This window comes from Diorhabda carinulata, chromosome 5, assembly GCF_026250575.1.
Source record: "Diorhabda carinulata isolate Delta chromosome 5, icDioCari1.1, whole genome shotgun sequence".
NCBI lineage: Eukaryota > Metazoa > Arthropoda > Insecta > Coleoptera > Chrysomelidae > Diorhabda > Diorhabda carinulata.
Window position 1 is genome coordinate 14,365,055 of NC_079464.1, and position 27,961 is coordinate 14,393,015.

At 31.7% G+C, this 27,961-nt stretch overlaps 1 protein-coding gene across 2 annotated transcripts in view; it reads right to left on the bottom strand.

Annotated features, from left to right (window-relative positions):
• The window catches only part of LOC130893740 (protein nubbin-like), a 154,834-nt gene that overhangs the window by 13,276 nt on the left and 113,597 nt on the right, over positions 1-27,961 (bottom strand). Inside the window, exons 1-3 of one of the 2 annotated variants that reach the window (XM_057800076.1) lie at positions 27,458-27,670; positions 21,318-21,377; positions 6,591-6,706 (exon numbers count right to left, since the gene is read on the bottom strand). In XM_057800076.1, coding sequence (XP_057656059.1) covers positions 6,591-6,706; positions 21,318-21,377; positions 27,458-27,563 — 282 coding nt within the window. In that variant the 5' untranslated portion in view covers positions 27,564-27,670. Of the gene's footprint in view, positions 1-6,590; positions 6,707-21,317; positions 21,378-27,457; positions 27,671-27,961 lie in introns of those variants that run through there. The other variant, XM_057800075.1, reaches the window with a different exon arrangement.

Sequence of the window (27,961 nt, forward strand, 5' to 3'; positions counted from 1 at the left end):
TAAACTACAGATTTGACGAGTTAAAGTTTTGAGAACAATCAAACAGTGTAACAAGAGGTTGTATGCAATGTTTTAAGGATGAGTAGTGAAAGGGTGTGTTTTCTTTCGAGGTTTAAAGGACTATAAAGAAATATTCTTGTCTTTTCTTCTCTCGATTACTTTATGCCTTATCGAACGTTAGAGTATTGGGATTTTTCACTCTTCCCGATCTTTTGGTACTTCATTCATCTATTGTTTGTTTACCCTTGTCTTCCCACTTCCCATGCTACTAGTCGTAGCAAAGTTTTCCTGGGTTTTACTTTCCTTCTTTGCTTGTACCTTTTTGTTTCTGTTACTTTTCTTATCATGTTTTGTGGTGCTCTTCTCTTTATGTGTTCTACTTCTATCCATCCTCGTTTTCCCTGCTATTTTTCTTGGTTGCTTCATCTTTCGAGTTGCATACGTTTGTCTTTATATCTTGTCCTATTTTTTTCCCGAAAATTGTCTTATTTACAGTATATTATATTTCATTTACTTTTCTTATTCTAATCGCTATTTCTATACACAAAATTATCAATCTGTGTATTCTTTGACCTCTTATTATTAAATTTTCCACACTTTTTCTTTTTTGAGTTACTACCTATTGTATTCCTTAATGTTACCTTCCATTTTAAGGTCTTTATCTATACGTCTACTTTCACTTTTATTTTCTTAAATATAACAATCATAGTCTCCAGTTTATCATTCTTCTATTGTTTTTATTATCCTTTTATCGAAAAGTATAAATAGAAGAGGGTTAAGACTATATCCTTGTTACAGCCCCATATCCATTCTAAACTCCTTCGATCCTTTAGCTACTCAATATATTTATGTGATCTTTCATTTCACTTTGCTCTTTCTCCATTTCTTCATCAATGTCTCTATGATCTTCGTATATGTTTTCAAGCTTCTGCTTTGTAGTTTTCGCACATTAAGTTATCTTCGCACATTTTATTCTGGGTATTTTTTTTGTATTTCATGCTAAATTGAGTATCTTCGTGTTAATCCCAAATATTTTATCATTTCTGCTTCTATGTTGTCACCTCCACATATTTTTCCTATTTTACTTTTTCTCATCGCTTCTTCCACTTTCTCCTTCGTGATTTTCTGTTTTATCCTTCCATCCTCGCATGATTCTTCTTCATTCTCCAATTCTTCTTATTTTGTAATGTTTCTGTGAATTAATTTTTATTTGAAACATTCTTTTCGTGTCTTTTGTGTTCAATTTTATTCCTTATTCTTCTTCTTTTTGCTAATTCCTCTCCAAATCCTATGTTATCTTTTTTCCTTTCTCAATTTTTTTTTGACTTTGTGTCTCATAGTTTTGATCTCTTCATTTTCTTCGCTTCTATTTTTAATATAATTTTCCAATTTTTCTTATTTCTTCTGCCCAACACGAAATTTCTTAGTTTTTCTATACGTTATTTCTTTGACTAACTTCCATGCATCTTCTAGCTTTACCTCTCGTTCTAGTTCGATATTTCTTCCAAGTAAAAGAAACATGTTGAGGATGTTGCGAAATGTATTGGAAAGTTTGTTGTATTGGAGTGGACAATTGCCTTTATATTTTCTAGTTACGAATTATACATAAAACAAGAAAAAATCACAGTTTAACTTTTTATGGAAAATGTTCTCAATGAATATGAGATTAAAACTGAAATAATTTCCTACCTTCGTTTGTTAAATCACAAAAAAAATTAAATATTTATAACTCCTACCCAATATCACTTAATTAATATTGAAAATAAAATGATAGTATAAAAAAAGGTATTTGTCGTGGTTTTTTCTTCAGAATAAAACTGATAAGATAAAATTTGAGTACCAAGTAAAGTAGATAGATATAAAACCTACTCGAAAATGCCAGATTATGGCATCTGGAATACAACGATGTTTCTTTATTAGACTAGATTATCGAAGATGATAAAATTTTCTTTCTACCGTTTTTTGTAGAAAAATGAATTGAATTTTAAATTATATATGATTGTTGATTTACGTGTTTGTCTCTGACATCACCTATTTAATTGTTAAAATCGCTTCCCACCAAGCCAACTGAAGGTATTCGCATGGAACTAAATCAGATGAGTATGTCGGATGAGGCAAAAAACATGGTGGAGTAGATTATTACATAATTTATTACTGGACACTGTCAATTCACTCCTTATCTTCAACGTTTGTATGTGGATCAGATACGTGAATAAACTAAAGAAAGAAATAGGGGCCACGATGGTTGACGCCTTAAGAAGAGCAAATAGAGCCTCAAGGTTAGATAGGTTAATAAGAACAAATAAGCAGAGAAGAGAAAATTACCAAAAAAAAAACGAAGTGGATCTCATAGGCGAACAAAAAAAGATGAAGACTAAGATTATGATCTAGAACTACAACTACAGGAAAAAGAGATAATCGGGAGACACAATTTGTGACAATGATAGAAACGTAATTTAGTGGATGGGTCGCCGAGAAATTGGGTTTTTAGTGGGTGAAATCTCATATTAAAGGGTAACCAGCAAAATCAAAACCAGAAGATCTTTCTTTATTGAAGGAACGTTGAATCATTTTTTGAAAAGATTTGTAACAAATTTCAACATGACTGCTGCTTAAGCTCATTCTACCCAAAAGATTAGTGATTGGTGAAAGATAGTTTAGGATGGTTAAATCCTCCAGATATTCCATAATTTTTTTTTGTATAAAATGAAGCAAAACAGATACCATATACTTTATAGGAGGAAATTTATTGTTTTTACTGTTTCTGGGGTATGAGTTTGTAATCAAATCTTATCTACTATGAAATTTTGACGTAAAAATTAATTTGAAGATACCCAAACAATCTGTAGTATCACTTTTATTTGTTGATCGCTATTGGAATCTATTAACAATTTCTTGTATTAACTGTAATTGTATATACGTGTAGAAAATAATGTTTTATCTAGTTTTATCTACATATATACCAAATCGAACAAGTTCCACGATTTAAATACCTGGGTATGGACCTGTCAAGTTATCACGAAGTGAAGGACCTAAGAAGCTAGATCAACAGTATCAGGCCAATCAAGACATACGAAATAGAAACCAGAGAGGAAGCAAACAAAACGAAAAGCATGTTTCGGGTAGCCGAAATGAAAACTCTGAGGAGAAGAAAGGAAGAGAGTACTCGAAGGGAAACCATTAGGGAAAAGAGAACCGGGACGACCACCTAAGAGATGGATGGACAGCTGGCAGTCCAACTCCTATGAACTAATCTAGAGGAACCTGCAAAACTAACGAATCGTGAGACCTTAAAAATGAATAAGAAGATTTACCAAATATAATATGAAGAAGTATTCGTTGAAAAGCTTTAAATAAGGTTGGCGCCCCATTGGCATCAAGGAAACGCCAAATATTTTTTGGACAACTTTTTACACTTTTGTACAATGAAAGTTGTTCAATAATGAACTATGGTATTAAATTTTTTAACTCATACTTCGATTCATCTACACTTATGACATCGCCTTTGTCTACGGCATTCTGGTAGAAATGTTGTCATAGAGACGAAATCAGATATACAGTTTCAACGGAACTAAGGACAAAACTCCAAAGAGTCCCACCATCCAGACCCTCCATCCGTGCATGGCACACAAGCTTCATGAGCACCGGATCAGTATTGTATAAAAGTGGAGCCAGACGACCCAGTACAAGTCCAGAAAATGTGGAACGAATACGGCAAACATTCCAGCACAATCCGAAAGGCTTCAAAGGCAACTCCAAATGCCTACCACCACAATCCACAGTTGTGTGTGTATGCTGCTGGCAATGTTGCCAACAGATCGACCAAAACGTGTGGAATTTGCCTGAAGAAGAAGATTCCTTGAAAAAGGTGTGTTTCAATGATGATGATGATGTGTCTGGTGCAATAAACCGCCACAACGTACGATTTTGGGGTTCTGAAACCCCATATGCAGAAGTCGAGATTCAACGAGACGGCCCAATGTTGTAAAGATAATTTTGGAACACCCTGTAATTCTAAGAAGTTTTTTTACAACTACATTTAAAAAAAATCAAGTTCTTAAAATGAACGATTCCGACGAATAAAATTAATTTTGAAATACAACAGAGGGAATGTTCCCCCAGAGAATTAAAACATTTAAGTTTTGAAGGGAGATTCGAAAAGATTTTTGTACATTAGGGATTTTCTACAATCATAAGTTATCGAGCTAGAAACTTTTGGATAAAATACGCGTGTATTTTTGTTTATACGATAATACAAATTATTGTAAACATAAAATTCATACCCGGTGGACAACAAAATGTTTTATAGAATAATTAAACAAAACCAAATTTTTATTAATGTTGATATTACTAAAAACAGTTTAGTCAAAATTATTAGATTTTTATGAAAGGAACGTAGCAAAAAAACTAAATTTTGAGAAAGTTATTTCTGATATTTTAGGTTCATGTTTTTGAAGGTTGATTGTACGTAGAAAAATTTAGGAGGTGGTTAGGATTCACAGTTGAAATAAGATGCTTCAAATTATGAGGATGATGTAGAAGTACTTGGTCTGATCTAGAGGTGATAGTTATTTGAAAAATACCATTGTATTAAAAAATGCACAATTTAAACAGTACATATTTCAAGTTTGAAGACGCCACGATGTTTAGTTTTTGTTTGGCAGTCATTAATAGTGAACGTTTTTAGTAAAATTGGTCATCGTTATGTGATATAAGACTTAGCCCAACCACTATAAAAGCTGAACTAGATTCTACTCTGGGTGAGACTACTCCTTCGATAACAACAGAAAAATATTGGGTAGCAAAGTTTAGACGAGATTTTAAGACCTGCGAAGATCAGCAAAGTAATGGTCGACCAAATAAGGTGACGACTCCAGAAATGCTGATGAAAATCCACAAAGTGGTACTGAATGATCGTCGACTGAAAGAGCGAAGGATAGCAGACATAATAGGAATTGCAAAAAGTGTGGTATATCACATTAACTGAAAATTTGGACATGAGAAAGTTGTGCACAAGATAGGTGACGCATTTACTCACAATGGAAAAAAACAGCGTCGTGAAGATGTTTCCATGGAGTTTTTTATAACCACGGATGAAATGTGGGTACATCACTTCACATCAGAAACAAAAGAACGATCAAATCAATGGGCTGAAGAGAGAGAAATGGCTCTAAAGACGGCAAGCAAGGTCATGGTATTGGTTTTTTGAAATGTGCGTGGGATACTTACCATTGACTATCTTGTAAAAGAAAAAAACATCAACGGCGAGTATTATAGAACGTTTAAGCGAAGAAATCAAGCAAAAACAGCCACATTTGTCTTGTTTCATCAAGACCTTGCACCAGCTCACACATCTGTTATAGCAATGACCAAAATTGATGAATTAAAGTTTGAATTGCTACCTCATGCACCCTATTCACTAGATTTAGTCCCATCTGATCATTTTCTGTTAGACTGGACTTCAAAAAGTCGCTCGGTGGTCAAAGATTTCCCAGCAATGAAGATGTGATCGAATTTATTGAATATCGCTGGGAAAAGTATATGGAGACACGAAAGATAAATATATATATTTTTTAAATTTTTGCGTTTTCTTTAAAGAGCCAGATACTTCTGGAACCATCCTCGTAGTACTAATATTCGTAAACAGAATCATTGGTACTATTTAGTAGAGTTCAAATGTAAACTTGAGAAGTTGCATTCTATTCCAATTGGATGACAAACCATTAGTTCTTTTCTAGTATTTGATACTGAATATCGTTTTTTATGGCACAACTTGATCCTGAAGGATGCTATTCACATTATCTGTAGTTATTCACCCAACGACTTCGACGCTTACGTCTCAAGGAATACCACCTTGCCGCCTCCATAGTTGACATTAGGTATAAGAAGTTGCGTATCGTTAGTAAATCCTTCTGTATGTGTCCATTCGTTCATATGATTTCCGTTATTGGATTCCAATCAGTAAACAGAAGATTTTTTCAGTTATCGTTGATATATTGAACACGATAAGTTTCCAGTCGATGATTTTAGAAAACATTAGATCTTTAAACCATATTATGACTGTTATTCTTTTACTATAAGTTAATAGCAATAAAAAGATCTTGAATTGTTGTTGTACATCTTTTGAAGCACCTTAGAAACTGATGATCGAAGTCTATCTGTAATATTACTAACAAGGTTGTTTCATAAATAATGACAATGTACAATGAAAAATTTTATCATTTAATAATCGTACAAACCGTAATTTTCGAAGTATATTTCATCGTATTGATTCTACTCAACGTTCATCAAGTTCTTCGGTACCTTGATAAAAACATTTTTTAGGTTATGTGCAAAAAATCGTCGCACTGGATTCGAATGAATAGTAATCTGACGGTGCAAGATCTAATAAATATGACACAACTTATTTTCTTATGCTGTAAATATTTGATATTTTTTCCCATCATTATATATTCTATCTTTTTCGTAATAACATATATATATGTTCTATAAATATATTTACGTTTACGACAAACCGTAACATTAGCCACTTTGATAAACTTCATTTGAGGTCACATATCGATTAAAAAATAACGGTTAAAAATACTCACTAAATTTAACGCGCCATCTCTATCAGAATCCATAGAATTTTCATCGTTTTGATTGAGGGGATGGTCGCTGGTAATACTTTGGTCATCGCCACTAATTTCTCCGTTTGTTTCTCCATCTGGAAACAATATAAAAATAAGTTTATTATATATTTGAGGAACATATTTTATTTTGTTTACTGTCAGTTAAATAATTCGAAATAACGGTTACTTTAGAGGTTATGTATATGTCAAGATCCTACCAACTACCGTAAAATCCCTAAAGTAACCTCCCTTTCTACAAATCAAAACAAATGTATTTCAGGTAGGGGGATTTTTTGAAAATATTATTCCCAAAAAATGCTTCAGTACTAAAAATGAGTACAGAAGATACATAATATAAATAAAATTATTAAAATATTTGATAAATACATACAAAAACAATTATCATTTATTGTAATATTTGTAAGATGGCGCCATCTTTGAACCAAAAATAATTTAACACTCAACTAGCGAAACTAGCGAAAAATTATAGTGAATAATATGAAATTTCCCCCTTTTTTAGAGAAAAAACTGTACGGGGGAGGGTTATATTCGAGAAAGGGGTTATTTTCGAGATTTTACGGTAATAAGAATGTCCTCAACTAATAATGTCATTAATATTGACTAGCATTCACGGATACTAATCATTTCAACTATTTAGTAGCAGTTTTTTATTATTTAAAAAATCATAACTCACATAAAATGATTTTAACATACAATAAATGAAATACAAATTGTTTTGATTCTGATTAATGTATCTCTTATATATGCAACCAGTTTAACTGTTGTAAAATGAGTTGCCTATATTTAACTTCAGATAATTTTGATATTATGATAATTTTATATGCGCGAAATCATGATTACAATGTGAAATACGTATAATATAGTTTGTTACTGTAGTTATTTTTTGTTTTATTTTGAAAATCAACACTTTCTCAAACAGTAATGCGGAAAATGTGTATAGCAATTTTCCGATAGACTCCTACACCACTTCTGTTATGGTGTTAAGTCCTGCATACACTCTGATAAGGTAAATCACGCATCGATAAGCGTACGAGGGCACTTGCCCTCATGTCAGCTATAAGGAATTTCACACCTACTGAATTTTTATATTTAGAGATGAACCAGAAGGGCTGATTCCTTTCAAGCGGAAAAATAGCTTCACTCTCGTCGACTAGGATCTTTTATAAACATTTATTTGAATGATGATGATTAGTTATAAGAGATTTAGGGTTTTTCATACTCAACAGTTTTTATATTTTCGATTAGTTATACCAAAAAATATAGTTGGGGTCAGATCGAAAAGTTTATCGATAAAAACTTCTGTGAAATTTTAAGGTTAGATCACCTATAATTAACCCTCTGTATTTTGTAATTTTTCAATTTTTATAAAGTGATTGATAATATTTAGAAAGTTGTATCTACGAAGCTATATGTTAATAAAACTAATTCACTTCAAATGGAAAGTTTTTTCATGAATAATTTAGTTAGACAGTTAGACAACATCATTAACTTTATTGCTTATTGTGTTGCCTAACTCAAAAACGATTTGTGTACAAATTAATAAAGAATACAACAAACACAATTAAAAGTAAATTTTAGAAACTAGAGAATCAGGGAAGAAAGGAATACTGAAAATATCTGAAGAAATAATAGATTCACAGGAGAATTAATATGTAGAAGGATAAAATTTTGAGAGAACAAGATGCCTGACCCGGAAATATCAAACCAAAAACAGCGGGAGATAAAAACTAATACACCTACAAAAGTAACTATAAAAATAATAAAAGTAAAAGAAATAAATTGGAGAAGAGATAAGAGATGTTCATTGAAGCAGCTAAGGGATTAAGAGGAAAGTATAAACAAAGAAATAAAAGCAATTGAAACAGGAATAATCAACAACAATCAGGAATAGAACTAAAACTGTGTAAAAAAAGTGTCTTAAAGACTATTGAAAATGAAGATAAATCTTATGGAGATCAGAAAAACAGTCGAATCAATGCATAAACACTTCATTGACAAATCAAAACATGAAATATATGTTACTACTTTTTGGAACGAAAATCGAAGACTAGTTTTTGATCCAAAAGAACAAGGAATCACATCAGCAAAGATGGTATTTATATTTTTTTTGGAAAGCGATATAAAACAAACAAGGAGATTTGTTTTCATCTGGAGTGGTTCTAATCCACGACACGTAGTTCCAAGTTGAAATAACGTTTTGGTCACCCACCTTACAGTAATTATCTAGCATCTAGTGATTAGAGGTTAGGTGAACAACGATTCATTACCAATGGAGAGCTTTAAGACCCTGTAAAAGAAAACTAAGCTCATTGGTGGCAGACTTAAGAATTAGTATGATAGAGAACCTTCGTACTAGACAAACTATTGTATAGACAGTTTCCATTTGAGTAGTAAAATTGAAGAGCTGAATCTGGATATACGGAAGTGTTCTGCGCGTTATTACGTGAAGTAAGAGACTTTTAACTTTAACGTCATTGATAATAATACGTTTTATAGGTTAGAAGATATTTAGAGAATTTAGGAAACGTTAGTGATATTCATACTGAACACACTGTTTACACCACCACTACACCAACACTCACAATTACACTGTGAGACGCGCGTTTCGATAAACAAATTATCGTTTTCAGAGGCTGAAGGTTAATTCTTCAAGATGATAACTTGGTTATCGAAACGCGCGTCAAACAGTGTAATTGTGAGTGTTGGTAGTGTAGTGTATAGTGTAGTGTATAGTGTAGTGTATAGTGTAGTGTCTAGTGTAGTGTATAGTGTAGTGTATAGTGTAGTGTATAGTGTAGTGTATAGTGTAGTGTATAGTGTAGTGTATAGTGTAGTGTATAGTGTAGTGTATAGTGTAGTGTATAGTGTAGTGTATAGTGTAGTGTATAGTGTAGTGTATAGTGTAGTGTATAGTGTAGTGTATAGTGTAGTGTATAGTGTAGTGTATAGTGGAGTGTATAGTGTAGTGTATAGTGTAGTGTATAGTGTAGTGTATAGTGTAGTGTATAGTGTAGTGTATAGTGTAGTGTATAGTGGAGTGTATAGTGTAGTGTATAGTGTAGTGTATAGTGTAGTGTATAGTGTAGTGTATAGTGTAGTGTATAGTGTAGTGTATATGTAGTATAGTGTATAATGTAGTGTAACTAGTGATGGTGTGAAGAGTGTGTTCGGAATGAAAAATTTATGTTTGAAGCACTTATTCAAAATTTTGATAATCGTGTATGTTACAAATAACGTGAGCTACCAAAATCTGTTAAATAAATTCTGATTTTATTCACAATTAGTGATTTTGGAAGCTATCGAAATCCGCCAAATATAAACCAAAATCTTTATTGAATGTTGTCGATCTACCATAATGTGTTTCCTTTGAATTTTTGCGATGATCTCCGTTTTGTTATTCAAAGTATAAATCCGGAGAAAATCTGAATATTTTGTAGATTTTTGTAAAATTTATTCAGATTTCACAGCGGTCAGGTGCTACGAGAACTTTTGAGAAAAATGATTTAGAGGAATACTGTATTTTTGTCACGTTTCTATGACTTAAAAATCAAACCTTAGTTTACATATTTTGCAAAGAACATTTATAGTACGAAGGATGTTTTATACAAAAAAACGTCAAGCAAATTTTTGTTCTTAGTAATAAAAATTCAAAGACAAAGAACATCTCCATATCTATAGTTAATTGAGGGAAAATAATTGATATGGATTTATACCAAAAGTTCATAATATTATTAGTTTCCTTCATGTTTACAAAGTCATCTGTCAAAATCCTTATTCTCCATTATGAAAAATGTCGAAATTAACAACTGTTTCAACTTAAATTGCATCTTTTTACTTTGGCTTCTTTTTCAAATAATTGACGAATAGATTCTTGAAAATTGAGATTAAATACTAGATTTGACAACGCCGCACTACTTTAAACCTCAAATATCGTATAATACAATAATTTGTATTATTTGAACGGTATTAACAGAATCCATTTCCAAATAATAAGCGTCATGGATGAGAGAACCACGTTTAAATTGATTTTCGTGTTCATTTCTTCAAATTGTAAAATTTTGAACGTATTCAAGTTTCAAATCCTGCTTTGTATATATTCTCAGAGAGAGTGGGTTTAGTATCCTCTAAGAAGCCATTGCTTTTTATTATATATTTATGTACTTCACACGCAATGTTAAAATTAAAAAGGTCAAGGCAGCGTTTTTTCATGAAATTTTTGATGTTACCCAGAATTTTCCCTTGATTTCAACGATTTTACAAAAAATTTTGATAAAATCTATATAAATACTCTCCTAACAGTTTTACTATTTATATCAGTCAAAAGTTTAAGTCCACTCTTTAGTTTCCATGACACATAACAAATAAAAACAACACTATCGATTTTGATATCTGTATTTTTAATTAATCGTTGTTATCCCTTTTTGCTCTCATTAGTACTACACTGTTTTCCGATTTCCATATCCGATTTGACCCACAATTTAATCGGGTTGAGGTCGAGCGATTGTTACGGCCAAATCATCACTTCCAGTATATTCTTCCCTTCCAATTTTTTCAAATATTCTTTGCACAGCTTCCAGAAATGCTTGCCATCGTTGTCATACCAGAAGATAAATTTAGGTGCTGGCCAAAACGTACTGCATTTTATTTTAATATTCTTCATAGCCTACTTTCTTCAAAATCTTTTCAGTTTTTACCAGATATTCAGTTGCTCTTCCTCTAGAACCTCCTCAAACCACCACCGAGCCTCCACTGTATTTTGCACTCGAAACTACACTGGATCTAACATCTGTTCTTCTTTTGAGCTGCGGCTTTCAAAAAGATCAGCTTCAATCATTCTCGTGTTCACTGTAGAAGATTCAGTGATCTGAGCTACTATCTCTGAGTCGTCGATCACGTTTACCGATCAATACAATTCGTTTATATTCAGCGGTTGTGGTTTTTCGAGGCCACAAAGCACCCGATGTCTTTGTAGTCCATGATACGTCGAGTTATTTTTAATTCGGTGGTAATGATTAGGTTACTTTTGCCTAAACTACGAAGGCTTGCATTTAATGGACGACGACCGATAGTTCCTTGGTTTTACAAAACTTAGCAGTCTGAATTTTCTAGAATGGAAACGATTTGTGTACGAACTTCACGAAAAGATATCTTGGTTCAAAAAGTACGTACTTTAATCTCACAGGGCTAACTGGGGACTAAACTATAATCATAAACACCGAAGACATAACTCACAGTTGAAGAATAATAAACAAATTAGGTATTTGCAAGTTTTAACTTGTCGCACTCATCAACAAAATATAATTATATTGAAATTTTCTTTCCGGTTTTGAAATCTAAGTTTCTTCAAATTTTTTTTCACCATTTTTCCCGTCTGTTTCCTGACATAATTTCCCCAATCTCGATTACGTTCTATGAACCATCTCATCACATCCTGAATTCGATTTCCTCTTTTCCTCTTTAATGCAGTGACTTTTCATTCTCTAATTTCTTCAACTAATATACTATTGGTATGACTGTCATTTGAAATTCAGCATATTAAATCAAAAACTGTTTGTAGTTTGCACAGTTTTTTAAAGACAATTTTTTTAATTCTACAAATATAGTCCAATGCCATGCAAATCAGTATCTAGACGAAAAAAACTTGAAAACCGAGATTCAAAATACTTTTTAATGAATCACCCTATGTATTAATAAGAATGTCTCTTGTATAATTTGAATCTCGTATATATAAAAAAAATGATTCACGTCGACTGTACTATTTCGTCGTAGCGGCTATTTAAATGCCAGTAGGGAAGTCAGTGAGGCCTATCTGAATATGACTATTTTAGTATTCAATACACGTAACAGAATTCGATTCTATAAAAACCGTGAAATGTTGAACGCAGCTAAGAACGCGATCTTAATAAATTTATACACTACTTTTTTTTTCACCAAATGTTTGTCTCTTATTTTATAGTTTTTCTCGTGCCGTTTGTCGACAAAATATCTTTTCGCATTTCAACGTTTCATTAATTATTGCAACTAGTTTTTTAGTCGTTTCTACACCAATCGATTTCTTTTATAATATTTTTGTTCAGGAAACAGACATATATTTTAGATCGTTGTCACATTTTTATTTATTTAGTTTACTCTTTGACCACCGAGCCATTTTTTTAAGTTGCGAACAGAAAATAATCCGAGGGAGCTGAATCTGGAGAATAGGGTGCTTGAAGTATCGATTCAAATTTTCATTCATTAATTTTGGCCACTGCAATAATATTCGCCGTGAGATCAGTGCATTGTTGGTGATTAGTCCAGGGTATCTCCAGGATGTGTTTATAGAGCCACGTCAAAATTTTATGATAATTTGAGCTTTCAAGGTCAAAGTTTCCACTTTCTACAACAGTACTGACCACACATAATATTCCATGAATCCTAATCTGACAGGGAACTTTAGATTTCTGTTTAACAATTACCAACAGCTTTTTTTGCGACCAATGCGTCTTAGTACTTCGTCGTTGGTGATTCTGTCAGTTCAGGGTATATCCAGGATGCATCGATAGAGCCACGTCTCAAGTTTTTTTATCATTTGAGTTTTCAAGGTCCAAGTTTCCATCAGCACTGACCAAACATAACATTCCATGAATCCTATTCTGACCTGGAGACTCAGATTTCTGTTTGAGGAATACTTGACAAATGCCTTTCAAGCCATTTCAATTCTGATTTTGATTTCTACGTCTGGATATATTTGAGCGTTTATGACTGAACCAAGACTTATATTTTTGCACCCATTCTATTTGTTTTGCACTCCATGAATTTAGTTTTTTCAATATTTATAGTGAGTCCTACATTTTCAAATTCTCTCAATAGTTGCTAAATCTAATCTTAATATAAGGTTGATGCGGATAGGTAAAAACTTTTTTTAAGAGATTAAATTTTCGAGTCCGAACGTTTAAAACCACCAGAAGTTGTCATGATAAAGGAAGGCTCAAAAAATTACCGATTATCTTCTTGTTGGATGGTTGATTTGATTGATATTTCTTACATATCCACCTCATTCGGTTACCATTGATTACTTTCCGATCCTTAATTTTAAGCATGACACTTTTCTGTCAAATAACACTCCTTGATTCATCTAATCCGAGTGTCCCTTGAAAAGCGGGTTTTTGATGGAGATTTTTTTGTTTTTTCGACAAAACTCATCTCACCTATTCATGCATAAAGTGTATATTTGGATTATGGATGATCTACACTTTTTTTTTTACTTATTACACTATTTGAGCGGAGGTGCGATTTGTATTGATGGAACCACCGCTTCTCGAGGACATTCTACCAAAATCTCGTTGTTTCTAAAGAGCTTGAGACAACAAATGTATTCACAGTGGCCAAAAACATGGAAAAAATCTTCCTTTAGGCGCCCTTAAGGATGGAGTCCTTGATTGGAAGCTGCTTTTCTATAGCGAGAATTGTCAGATGAAAGATTTGATTTCAGAATTGTTTGACCAATTATTTACATGGAATTGAAGCAAATCAATAAAACATTATGAATACTAGTCCATTAGGGAAATTTTTGTATTTCTAAATATTACGCTCGACATTCGTAATTTTTTAAGGGCTATTTATAAGGGTTAAGAATTTAAAATTTCATCTCCCGTGTCTATTTCATCATTTAATTCTATTGGAAAAACCGTTATCTGATATTATTTAACAGCATAAAATGATATATGCGAAAATTTTGTAAAAACCTATTATGCACCCTTTGCAGACTAGAATATTTTAAATTTTTTTTATTTTTATAACCAGAGGGTCGAAATGATGAAACTGATTTTTATAGAGAACCTAATCATATTTCACATATGGACCAGGCACAATCGATTACGTTGTATTTTCATGGATTATCGCAGTTTTTTAATGTCTGCTGCCCTAAAAATTTACACCCCTTGTTGTCCCCTCTATCACCTCCAAATGCTGTTATGTCGAGTAACGAGAAAAAGGACTGGTAATCACTTATGATCGATGGAATGGACGTTAGAGGGTGGGCTGGTAGCGAAACTTTAAATTTCATCATTTTTATTAAAACGAATTTATTGTCCTTTCCAGTGTTTTCTCGTAGGGGACGAAGGGAACAAGACAAGACATTTTTTTTACATAAAATCTCAATTAGAGACTTCATTCAATCGTTTCGATCTTCTAATTTCTAAAATCACCATTTTTTAACGTCAAAATACTGTAGCTGTACCTTTATTGGTCGAAATAATGATTATTGTATCCATTCGAGTACGTCTTTTTTGGAAAATGTCCATTATTTCGACTGTATTTTTATAACTGGTGCAGAATTGTGAGTCCAAGATGAATTACTGAGATTATATTTGAATTTTCAATACGAGCGAATTTTTAATCAGCATTATGCAACTCCCATTGCGTAGATAGTGAACTTTGTTCTTTTGGAACGAATTCGAATTGAAAAAGTTCTGAATAAGCAGATTACTGAACAAGTTTACGAAGGAGAATCAAATAGAAGCGATTAAACTTTTAATTTGCGAAATGAAAAAACAAACGATAGTAGTAGGAGGGTCGTTTAAAATCTTCCGATCTCGATCTGAAGATGTCAGAAGTTAATGTGAGTTAGAAAATATATTAGCGCATTAAATGTTAATAAAATAGATGGAATAACAAGAAGTTGGTACAATTCGATTTAGATCTGACAATAGTATAATTAAGAAGAATAAAAAAATAGTGAGGAGATAGATAATGGAGATGAAAAAAGAAACACAAATAGAACATATATTAATATTAAGAATTATTTTATTAAGGAAACAACGGATACGAAACAATGATTCTTTTATAAACATATCAATCGTTCCTTTACTGATTTATCTAAAGTTTTGTGAGACTCTGTGGTCATTTTTTTAACTCGAAACAAAACTATAATGTCCGATGTGTTTTAAGAGGACGTGATGAACTTCGTAGAAGGTTCGAAAGACAATATGATTTGAATTCTTTCCAATTTTCACTACTTACACCTTTTTTTATGTTTACCTCGATAAATCGTCTCGATTTTGGATTTATTTTTTATAGAACATTAGTTAAAATAATCAGTTAAAAATTAACGTTTTCACCTATTTCTGTTTTTGCTTAAGACAGTTTCCTCAATATCTTCCATTACTTATTGTGCTGTAGCACAATTTATATACTTCGTTTTCAAATTTGGAGCATCTACGAATAACTAAATTGATGAAAGATTGAAGGGCAAATGATTTCTTGTGGTTAAAACCTATTTTTAAGTGGATATTCATGTTGTACGTAATCTATAAATTAATATAATCATATCAAAGTCAATTCATATGTAGATAAACATCGAAATAGATTGAAAGGTCAATCCTCACCTGTTATTTTAAACAGATTTACTATCAGATAATATCTCAAATCGAGACAATAAATATATTTTGAATACCTAATGATTTTTTCTATATTTGTGTCGAATTTATCATCTTCCATAAATAAAAAATATGTATTATTATGTCGGATAATTCACCAAACGACGACACGTGCTTCTTAACCCTCGGCACGTGACATATTCTTTATTAAAAAGGGTTACCGTACTTAGGGTTTTTAGAAGCCTAATGTTTCCTTAGGGTTAAGCCCCGATTCATTCTAATTCTAAACTTACTTCCTCTTTCTTAATCTACTGTAAAATCAGATTGAAGATCGATATATGTATATATATATATATATATATATATATATATATATATATATATATATATATATATATATATATATATATATACGTGTTTTAATTAGGACACTCTGTATATTTTCTCATTTTTAGATTCATTATTTACCTTTATGAAAAGATTTTGATACGCAAGACTTCGTTAAATATGACTAGATTGATTATTCTAGGAATTATGTCTTAATTACTGTTCGTTGATTACAAAAAAATAGAAAAAACCTTCTAATACATAAAAAACTCGTTACAGCTAAATTTATGGCGATGCGAATTGAAAAATTTGCACGTAAAAGTTGCCATTCATCTCTGAACCTTAATACAAATCTTAGAAAAAATTGGAAAACAATTGTACAAATTCAAAGCAAGAAAAGCAATGAAAAGTCCTTTTTTAATATTCAACGATTATTTTATTTTCATGTAATTTTTAATATACTCTATGTACGTGATTTTAACAACCATAACCCAATACGTGTTACCTATAACTCAGAAATTCACTCGTCAGTAAATCCTGATATCTAAAAATTATACATCAGGTCCAAATATCGTTTTCTAAATATCTCTCTATAATCTTCATAATAGATGACTCCTTTTGAATGCCCAATCGAATTTTTGCATCATCAATCTACTCATAACAACATTTTAGTCTTTCTTAGAATATACTCAAGAGCAATACAAACATTTCAACGCTTCTCTACAACTTCTAGATGCCATGCTTGTAGATTTGTCTCAAAATCGGTTTCAGTTTCAACAACTTCTTTTTCATTTGAGCTTTTATTTTAAATCAGTAGTCATCGATGGTTTCGAATGTATATCGGCTGCAGTCCACTCAGAAGATAATCGTTTTGATTCCAGAGAGAAGTGATTGACACACATCGATGTAAAATATCTGATTTTGTACTTACATCACCAAAAATTGTTCTAAATCATCAACACGTTGTTGTTTTTGATCGAGTATGAGTAAACGCGGCACCCACTTTGAAAAAATATTTCTCAAGGTCAAATATTCACGCATAATTGACGATTAGTTATAACCAATTTATGGAGTAACTACTTTAATTTAGCGACCAGAGCATTCAGCATCATCGGTGTCTGTACGAACTCATTTAAATTCAATAAACCAATAACCAATGGTTCTTTTCGATTAAGCGAATCCGGATAATACTTTGGAAGCCATTGCTAAGTTTGTACAGTATTTTTTTTTTTCATCAACAAGCAATAATAAATTAATACACTAAATTGTTTTGAAAAAAAAAGTAGTTTCACTTAAATGGCTGTAGCTTTTTTCTGACTAATCGAAATGTCCTGAAATTTTACATTTAATCCTTTAAAAGTTGGCACTTCATGAAAGTATGGCAGCGCCATCTTTGTGTCAGTCACACGATTTATTGAGTGATCTATATCCAGAAGTGGAATACTGAATAAATTTATTTGTGATCTACATTATAACATATCATTCATCTTCAATTTCCAGTCTGGTAGAACTTTCAGGGTTTCAGAAAATGGTAAGCTCCTTTTTCCTCATTCACAACATGTCATCTCCTAAGGGTCAGGATCGAGCTCCAGGCTATTTATCATCACAACTTCCCTACTCCCATGAAATATCTGCAAATTACTCCAAAATACAATTTATTGAGAAATTTAAAACAGAAATTCCCACAGAAAAGGAGTGGTTTCAAATTTTGAGACAGATCGTACAAAGGTGTTTATTTTTGGTTATGGTTCACACGCCATGATTTTATCTATTGGTTTATGGTGTCATTTCGAGAATTCGCTTCTTAATTTCATCAGATTCACAACAAGACTTTCCGCTCGAATCGATCTCTATTTTCGATGTGTTTGTGGTAACTGTCCTTTATCTAACCAAAAGATTTTCCATTTTTAAGTTGGATAAATCCATTTTCCATTACAAGAAACAATGTGAAATACCACAATATTGAAAAAAAATCATCTATTTCTTATCTATTGACTGTCGGATCTTTTAATGCGATGATAATGAATGCTATGAGCGCGTGTATAATGCGAGGCTTGCTAAATTTTCGAAAAACCGCCACGTCATCTCAAGATTGATGATCTCTTTGAATAACCTCGTGTTAGACATTGTTGTTGAACAGTAACCCTAATCTGTTAAAGGTAACCGCTTTGTTATGTCGACTTGTCAACCAATGGAAAAACCATATTAACCCCGTATAACGCGTATATATATATAACCCTTTTTGAAAGGGTCTAGGCGCACGCCATTTTACGATGGATTACAATTTAAAGTCTTTTGTTGCTGTTTTAAATCGCCCAACAGCTTGGTTTGAATCGATAGGGTTTCAACGAAGGGAACAGAGCCGATTAAACATTAAACATTGGCACTGGTTGACATTCTTCAGAATCAATTAGATACATAGAATGAGAAAATATTGACAAATATGAAAAAGTAACAAATGATCATAAAAAAATGAAGATATTAGAAAAAACTTTTGACATATTTGACCAATATACAATATTATAATCAGTGATGTTTGTACATCTACTATTTTATGACTTTGACCTTTATCTTTTCTTTTTCTACCTAATTGATCTTCCACTAACATTGACAAGGCTATTTCTTTTCTCCACAAGCGCACTAGCCTTTATGGCTTCCACTCGATGGGTTTCTTCAACAGCTGTAATCGGAACAGTTGTTTATCTATGATATTTCGTATCGTTTAGCTTTCAAGATCCTTTTCATTTTAGATCTTTCAAGTGGTTTTTGCTAGAAATCTATTTTCTTAGCTTCCGACATCTCTATTTTTAGTTTTGCACCACTAGAATGTATATTATGATTCTAAGCAAAGGTTTTATAGATTTTTCGTTTTTTCTACTCCCAAAAAATGTTTTATTTCTTGAGAATTAAGGTCTTTAATCATGCATGGTTTCATTCCAAGATATTAGTAGCTAGAGCAATATTCTGAATTTTCATTTTTCAGAGACGAACTTCCTCTTAAATGGGTGGTTGACAAACTCATTTCTTTTAGCAAAACTGCTACCTGCTCATTCTTCACAAAGGATTACTGATCGACTGAATAATTAGTTTGGTGAAAGATAGTTTGGGATACATATTAGACTGCTAGATCCCAAGACTTTATAATAATAGATAATAATCTTTGAAACATCTATATTGTTTTTTTGATTTTTAAATATATAAACATCTTTAAGTATGTACGAGGGTTGCTACTTGAATTTTGAGATATGACAGCGCTGATATGGAAATGTCAAATTTTACATTGTACCCAAGGTTGTCCAAAATTGGTATTATACTAGTTCCTGGTCATTAGTTTCATTCGTATACATTCAATATGGAATGAAAATTTGGCTGTAAAAACGATTGTGACATACAACGAATCATGGATCTATGATTATGAATCAAGACGAATAAAATCCACGAAGCATTTAGAAGCAAATGGCCGCCTGTTTTTTCGGAATAACTGGTCATGTTGTAAGCGTTCCATTAGAGCAACGTAGAATGGTATACCAGCATTTGGTTGCCAGAAAAAATCAGGAATCACCACGATGCAAACTCTCACGTATCAGATGAAACAAAACGTTTTTGAACAGTTAAAACATCGAATTGGTACTAAATGATTTCTTCTAATTCTTGCAGTAACCCTCGTATATGATTTTTGTTGTTTGTGAATAAAATCCTGTTGTGCGAAAATATACAAACTAACGTCATTATAACGATAAAATTGAATGTCATTAAAAACAGAAACCTTATTATGTAGCATTAACAGAAAGTGGTGGTCGCCGGAGCACAGTTAAAAATTACAAAATTATACATCACGGAGACAAAGAAAGATCCATCTTTCACCATTACCACTTCACTTAGGCTACTTTTTAATTAAAAATTTTCACGCGCTACATCAACCTAATTTTCCGTAATTATTTTTGTAGGTGCCACTAATGTATGGCTCAAAACAAAACCAAAAGAAACGGCACTGACTAAATAATAATACAAATAACACATTTCATATTATAATCGATTTCTGTATCATTCTTTATTATATTCTGTATAAAATGAAAAAGTAATAGCCGTTTACAACGATAGTGTAAATATTATGATTGAAAATATTAAAACATGACGTTAATCTGATCAAAATCGATTTCAATTGCAAAATTTCTGGAATGCAACTATCTACTCATATTTCCTGGAATCTACGTTCTTTATTGAACTTGGGAGTCGCATCTACTGTTCTTGTCGTCAATATACAAGGTGTCGCAAAAGGAAGTTCACAATTAAAAAAAGCAATTTTAAGACAAGTAAGAAATATGTTCAATATTAATTATAAAAGTACCACGTTCAAAAACTGAGGTTTTGTCATTGGAGATGAGGTTGAAGAAGGATTAAATTTGATCGATATATACCGTGAATACATAAAATTTCGTTCTAATCCAATTCCACGTAAGCAATTACCGAAATGAAAAGTGCACTGTCCTTATGGTGTAATTACTTTTGCTAAAATACCGTTAAAAAAATTATAAATTTGAAGAATCCTGAGCTATATACAGATCACTTCTTCAGGTGATGATCCGCATCACATCTTGCAGATACTAGAGCAGATGTACAAGAGCTCAAACGACATCGAGGATAGAAATCGTCGACAGTATCAATTAATGTTGCAAAACAAATATTCCAAGCTGAAGAAAATGACAACGTACAGATAGCAAGTACTAGTACATTTAAAGAATTCAACAATCAATAAGTAGAACTCAAAAATTATAAATATTAATATTGAAAATTGCGACAATTGTACTTTTACTTTCGAAATTAATAGTACAAATAATGTTTTGTTGTTGAATTTTCCTAATTGCTAGTTCCTAACTTGTTGTTAACCGATAGTTTTTTTCATGAACGTAGAAAAAATATTGTATGTTACTAGTGAAAAAAGTGTTTATAGCACTCGAAGTATTGTGACATAAATAACAATTAAAATCTGTCATTTACTTACCGTTATGTGAAACAGGCGTAGGAGGTGATTTTTCTAGCCTCGTATTAGGCCGTAGTTCAGCTGCAAACAAAAAAAAAAAAAACGTTTTTTAGTGTATATTGAAGTTTTTCGGTTTTGTAAGTTGTTCATATTAAATGAGATCGGAATCCCTATGATATTTGCATGTAAAGAAATGGATAAATCTATATTTTACGTGATATCGCATGTATGGAGAATATGAAAATCTACGCAAGATGAATATTTAAATAGCTATCATCAAGAAATGCATTCGATATATACCGCAGATTATTTAAATATTCAAAACCAATTACTATGCACGTGTTTTGATCTTTTCAAATATGCTTATTTAATGACGACTTGTCAAAAGAAACAGAAAATAATCACTTTTATTATTATTTTTCGTCAATAAACATTTAATTATATAATTAACAAGAAAAATTATAAACGTCGTACATGCCGTTTCCGAGATAATTTGGGGCGTTCCATACATAAAACTCACTCTGTATTAACATTTTATATTATATGTGTATCTAAAAAAAATTACCTGAAAGTTTGGGCTCTTAATATTAATATTAAGTCCTCGTGGTAAGTGTGTAAAGCAGTCATGTCAAAGATACGGCTCGCGGGCCGATTACGATCTCTAGGCCGTATCCATAAGGCCCGCGATCGCAATGTTTAACAGAAAGAATAATCATGTTTTTTAGAGCTTTTAGACTACGATTCCTCTAGGGATTTTTTAAATACTCGTACTTTAAAATCTATGGACGTTTAAAAGTAATTTCAAGAGCAGCGTGTGCCTAGACAAGACAGTATCGCCATCTCTTAGTAGCAAGCGCGGAAATATCCTATTACTTTTGACGATAGAATCTTCCACGCGTTTCGAGTTTAGACCAGAACCTTCCTTATCCATATAAAACGAGTGCGTCGGCGCGACTTGAGTCAGTTGAGTCGAGTAATCGAAGCGATACGGCTGGAGAAGGATTTTAATTGTACTAAGAAGTAGTTATTGTGAAGGTATGTGAGTGCAGATTTTTTCAGTCTCAAAGGGAAATTGCATATTTTTTCATGGAGAATGGAAAGGTAAATCACTGTGTTTGATTTGCTGTTTGTAAGGAGTTTAATTTGAAGAGTTATAATAATTCAATACATTTTTTTTTAATTTTCATTCTGGCCCACCTACTAATTCAAAGTATAATATATGACCCTCTGCAAAATTGAGTTTGACACCTTTAGTGTAAAGATTTGCAGAGAAACTGTTTTATTTTTATATTCTTATAGTGGCAGCTCATAGCATGGCTTCGACTATGGACGGGTTTTTTTCATAATTGAATGCTCTACAAAATTGCGGCCAAGCCTTTACTCGAACCGAAGAGGTAGTCCAGGCCTCTAAATTTGATTTTTCCATGAAATTTGCGTTTTTTGCATTTATCTCGTAAATGATATAAGCTAGAACAACAAACTTATAAAAAATTTTATTGTTTATAAAGACGTTTCGTCACACTAGGTCTCTGAAATTAATATTTTCGGAAATAATCAATGATAAGGTTTTTGTAATATAAAATTTTCATCGAAAAATCATGAAGCAAAGTGATTGAGTTCAAATTAGCAAAGACTCAAGATTTAGATTCGTCCATCCTTGAAGAATTGCTCTAACATATAGAACTTGCTTATAAAATGATGAGTGTTTGTGAATCAGTATCTTATAGCGACTAAGCGAAGGTCTATTAAGGAAATTATGGAATATAAGATCAGTAAACATTCATTTGGAATGAGATAAAAGCAAAGTGATTGAGTTCAACTTAGCGAAGGCTCCAGATTCAGATTCGTCCATCCTTGAAGAATTGCACATATAGAGCTTGCTTTCCAACTTTTATATATTAACTTCCAAAGTATTTTCATGGTTAGTATTTTTGATGTGAATGTGTTTTTGTTAAAACCAATGACCTTAAAGAAGTTTTTTCCATAAATTGAATAGTTCATTCAAGATTCTTAATTGTTATATATAATAAAATAATGAACAAAATCTAGTTACACAACTTCTAAACATATATAAATATTTGGTGTTAGGTTTATATTTCTCGTTACTTCTAATGTTAAAGCCAAAAATACCGGTAAAGTGAAATTTACAACTTCTGTTAAAAAAAAGTCGTAGAGAAGGATATATGCAAAAGCCGAAGCTAAGGGTGAAAAATAATAGCGTAGGGTCAGTTTTCCCGCGGGAGCCGTAAGGAGTAAACTATCCAGGACGACTTTAGATGGACATTTCGGCCGCAAAAGCTCCTCTTATGTCTCCACATTTATAAATAAAATACATTAAGGTTTATATGTGTATATAAGATATCAGCATTTCGAACGTTAACATCATAATAAAATGCGAATACAAGAAGTAAACACACCGAAGAAATTAGGGAAATCTTAATGAAGCTTGTAATTCAAGCAGTCTCGAAACTTAAAACAGCTCACAAATTCGTTATTGCAATGTTCAAAATTAATTAATTACAGTTTGAATTGCTACTTCATGCACCCTTTTCGCCAAATTTATCTCCCTCGGATTATTTTCTGTTCCCAGGCTTGGAAAAATGGCTCGGAGGTCAAAGATTTCCCAATAATGTCCAGTTCATGGCTATTTAGAGGAACTTGACCAATAAATAAACTTTTTCCTAAAATTTTTGTGTTTTCTTTGCTAAACCAGTTACTTCATTTTTTGCTATATACAGAACTGAGCAGAAAAAGTGAAAATTTATCTTTTATTCAGAGCACCCTGTAGATAGTCGGAAATATTTACGAAAACTCAGATATAGCCTTTTCTTTTTTAAAAATTTCTCTTATTTAAATATCTTTATAACTTAATTTTGAAAAAAACTGACAGCGTTGTAATTGATGTTAGTACCAATTGGAATTAATGGTTATTATTATTAAAAAAATTTTTTTTTTTCCATTACTTTTGTTCACCTCTGTATAGAATGAAAAATAAAGTAACTGAGCTAGAATATAGAGCTAAAACTCTAAAAAAATTATTAGCAGGATAAATTATAGAGGCAAAAACAAAATTTTTAGGAGAGAAAGTTTAGCATCCTTTTAGTTTTTTGTCGTAGAGAAACTAATTAGAAGAGGTTATGGTCATTTTTATAAATACCAGGAATCAAAGAAACGTGAGACATCCTTTAGGAATCTAAGCATCTTTTGATAGATTATGAACACCAATATCTGAAATCCTAGAACAATATAAGCGTCAAAATAATTACAATATAAGGAAGCCAATGGAAGATGCTCAGATGCAGGAAGCTCTGTTAACCCAACAAAATAATTTCCTTCGTTTGAACTTGCTTAATTTCCTAATATGAGCTCTGTTGAATAACCTTGGGACATATTTGTCGGATCAGCTGGAGAATGCAACGATTCTTTAAGAGTTAGTACCAGGGATATTGTGTAGAAACTGATAAAATTAGTAGAGACAACCGTGTAAGCATGTTATGCTATTACCTGACCATCGATTATGCTTGAAATATGCTTCTTAGAACTGTTAGAGTACATATGGATCTAATAAGAAGTCTTTAAGAGCTCATTAATGCTATTGAATGTTGTATAGAAAGTTATAAATAAAAATCAGAAGAAATAACCGTGTAAGCATGTGATGTTGTTAATTGACTATTGATTATGCTTGAGATATGCTTCCTAGAACTGTTAGAGTACATATGGATCTAATAAGAAGTCTTTAAGAGCTCATTAATGCTATTGAATGTTGTATAGAAAGTTATAAATAAAAATCAGAAGAAATAACCGTGTAAGCATGTGATGTTGTTAATTGACTATTGATTATGCTTGAGATATGCTTCCTAGAACTGTTAGAGTACATATGGATCTAATAAGAAGTCTTTAAGAGCTCATTAATGCTATTGAATGTTGTATAGATAGTTATAGATAAAATCCAGAAGAAATAACCGTGTAAGGATGTTATGTGGTTAACTGACTATTGATTATGCTTGAAATATGCTTCCTAGAACTGTTAGAGTCCATATAGACGTACTAAGAAGTTTTTAAGAACTCGTTAATGCTATCGAAACCAGAAGAGACAGTTTGTAATTTCTATAGAATAATGATTCTTAACATGAGATGATTTAATTGTTTCTTATTGTATTTCAAAGATTGTATTTATTATCAAATTATAAATCAAATAAATACTGTATTAAATTGAGCTTCACTATAACGTCATAGTTATCAGTGAAGTATTGTCATATTTGCTTACATTTTTCACAATATTTTCAATAAAAAGACAGTAGTAATTAATTATTCGTTTTGAATATATTATAAATATGAAGCTGTTGATGATCTGAAAGAGAAAATCTCAAGATTGAGAAATGTAAGATGTTGAAATAAATATTTTAAAGGAGCTCAAATAGTATTTGTTGCTACAGTTAGTTGAAAAAGATAAAATATTCAAATTTGTATTAGCTGTTAATAACGTGAAATTAAAGAAAAATTTGTTAGAAATGTTTGACGTGGTTTTTTTCTAGTATAGTTTATTTGCCTCACGATTGAATTTAACGATTTTAATAGAAAAAGTTAATACTCGTGGAGAGCCAAATTTGACACATTTTTGATTAATAGTAATCATTAAGAAAAATTTATCAAGTTCTTACGCAAGCGTCTAAAACCAATAGAAAAAAATTAACGGTCTAGAAGAAGGCACTTATATGTTCTATAATTGGTTTTCCAATATATATATATATATATCGAGAATGTTTTTTGTCGTCAAATTATAGCCATCATCGCCAGAAATTGCAATTAATAAGATATGAAACAAAACTTGCCCTTAGCAATTTCTTTTATTTGTCAACCATCAACCAGTAGAACGATTTTATCATACAGAAACGATTTTACAAAACTATATCAATCTACAAAGAATTTATCACGTATTTCGACGAGATAAATAATTTTACACTACTATCCGAAAGCCAGGGGCGGCTCATACCCAATGGTTAACCATCCGAAACTTTTACAGGGACGACCTATACAATCTAAAGATAGCAAAAATTAAATTTTTCAATCGATTTCTTAACACAAAGGTACTATTTGTTTAAGTGGATAAAATTTATGATTTAGGAGATTTTTAGATCGTTGCCTATGGCATGGGAACTGTTAAAATTATCATTAATATTAATTATTTATTGAAAATATTAACAGGAGGTATCTGGCCTGACGACTTCAGAAATGTTAAGGAAAATCCATACACAAAGTGGTACCGGATGATCGTCGACTAAAAGTGCGAAGGCTAGCAGACATTTAGGTATTTAAAAATGTGTAGTACATTGTATTAACTGAAAATTTGGACATGGGTGCCGCGTTTGCGAAATGAAGATGTTTCCATAGAGTGTTTAGCAATGTTTCATAAAAATAAAGCCGATTTTTGCGACGTTTCATAACCACAGACGAAATGTGGGTCCATTACTTCACATTCAAAACAAAAGAACATTCAAATAATGGATTTAAAAGGTAGAACCGGCTCTAAAGAAGGTATATACCGTTCCATCTGCAAGCAAGTTCATGGCATTGGTTTTTTGGGATAATTTCATTAACTATCTTGAAAAATGAAAATCTATCAACGACTAGTATTATTGCAACGTTTGCGCGAAGAAATCAAGCAAAAATGGCCGAAGAAAGTGTTGTTTCATCAAGACAATGCACCAGCTGACACGTCCGTTATTACAATAGCCAAAATTAATGATTTAAAGTTTGAATTGCTACCTCATGTCAAATTTAACCTCCTCGGATTATTTTCTGTTCCGACTTGAAAGAATAGCTCGATGGTAAAAGATTTTCCAATAATGGAGAGATGATAATATCAGTTAATAGAAGTTTTGACGATTCTTATCATAAAAATAGCCTCGAACTTATTAAACATTGTTGAGAAAAGTATATAGAGCTAAAAATAGAAATTTTTTTTGGTCAGGTACTTATGGGACCCCCCTCGTATTTTACTTCACACTTCGAAAACTATTTTTTCCAGTTTATGTTTGTTGTTGTTAGGACTATTTATAAGAAACGATTTCGAGAAAATTTGATAAAATCATTTATCAAAATCAATTTAAAAATAAAATATTAAATAAAGCACACTCGGAAAATTGTAAAAAAATACTTACCCGGGTAAGGAGTCATTAAATGAGACACGTTCGTATCAAAATTAGGATAATTGAAATAATTTCTATGCGGCATATTATTATTTAATGTTGATAGCAGAGATGTCATATTGAAGTATATTAATATAACTGAATATTTAAAATTTCCTTCATTCACTATATGCGTATCGATAATATAGATAATTAAAGGTTTCTTCAAATTGATAACGTGTTTGTTTAAACATCACATGTTAAATCCCACCTTTTTTTATTTATTATATATATAAATCTATTTATATTATTACTAACATCCCGTGTACAATAAACAAATATACCAGGGCACTTATTACGATTATAGGTAAAAAAATTATTATTAAACTCGTTATCAACATTATTTATTTCTATTTTAGAGAAGGGTCCTTATTCGAGGATCGCCCGAAATTGACTGACAGAATGCCCACTGGCCACAGTGGATATACTCAATAGTAATGCATTCACCCTCACACCCCCATATGTTAGCGTTCGAAA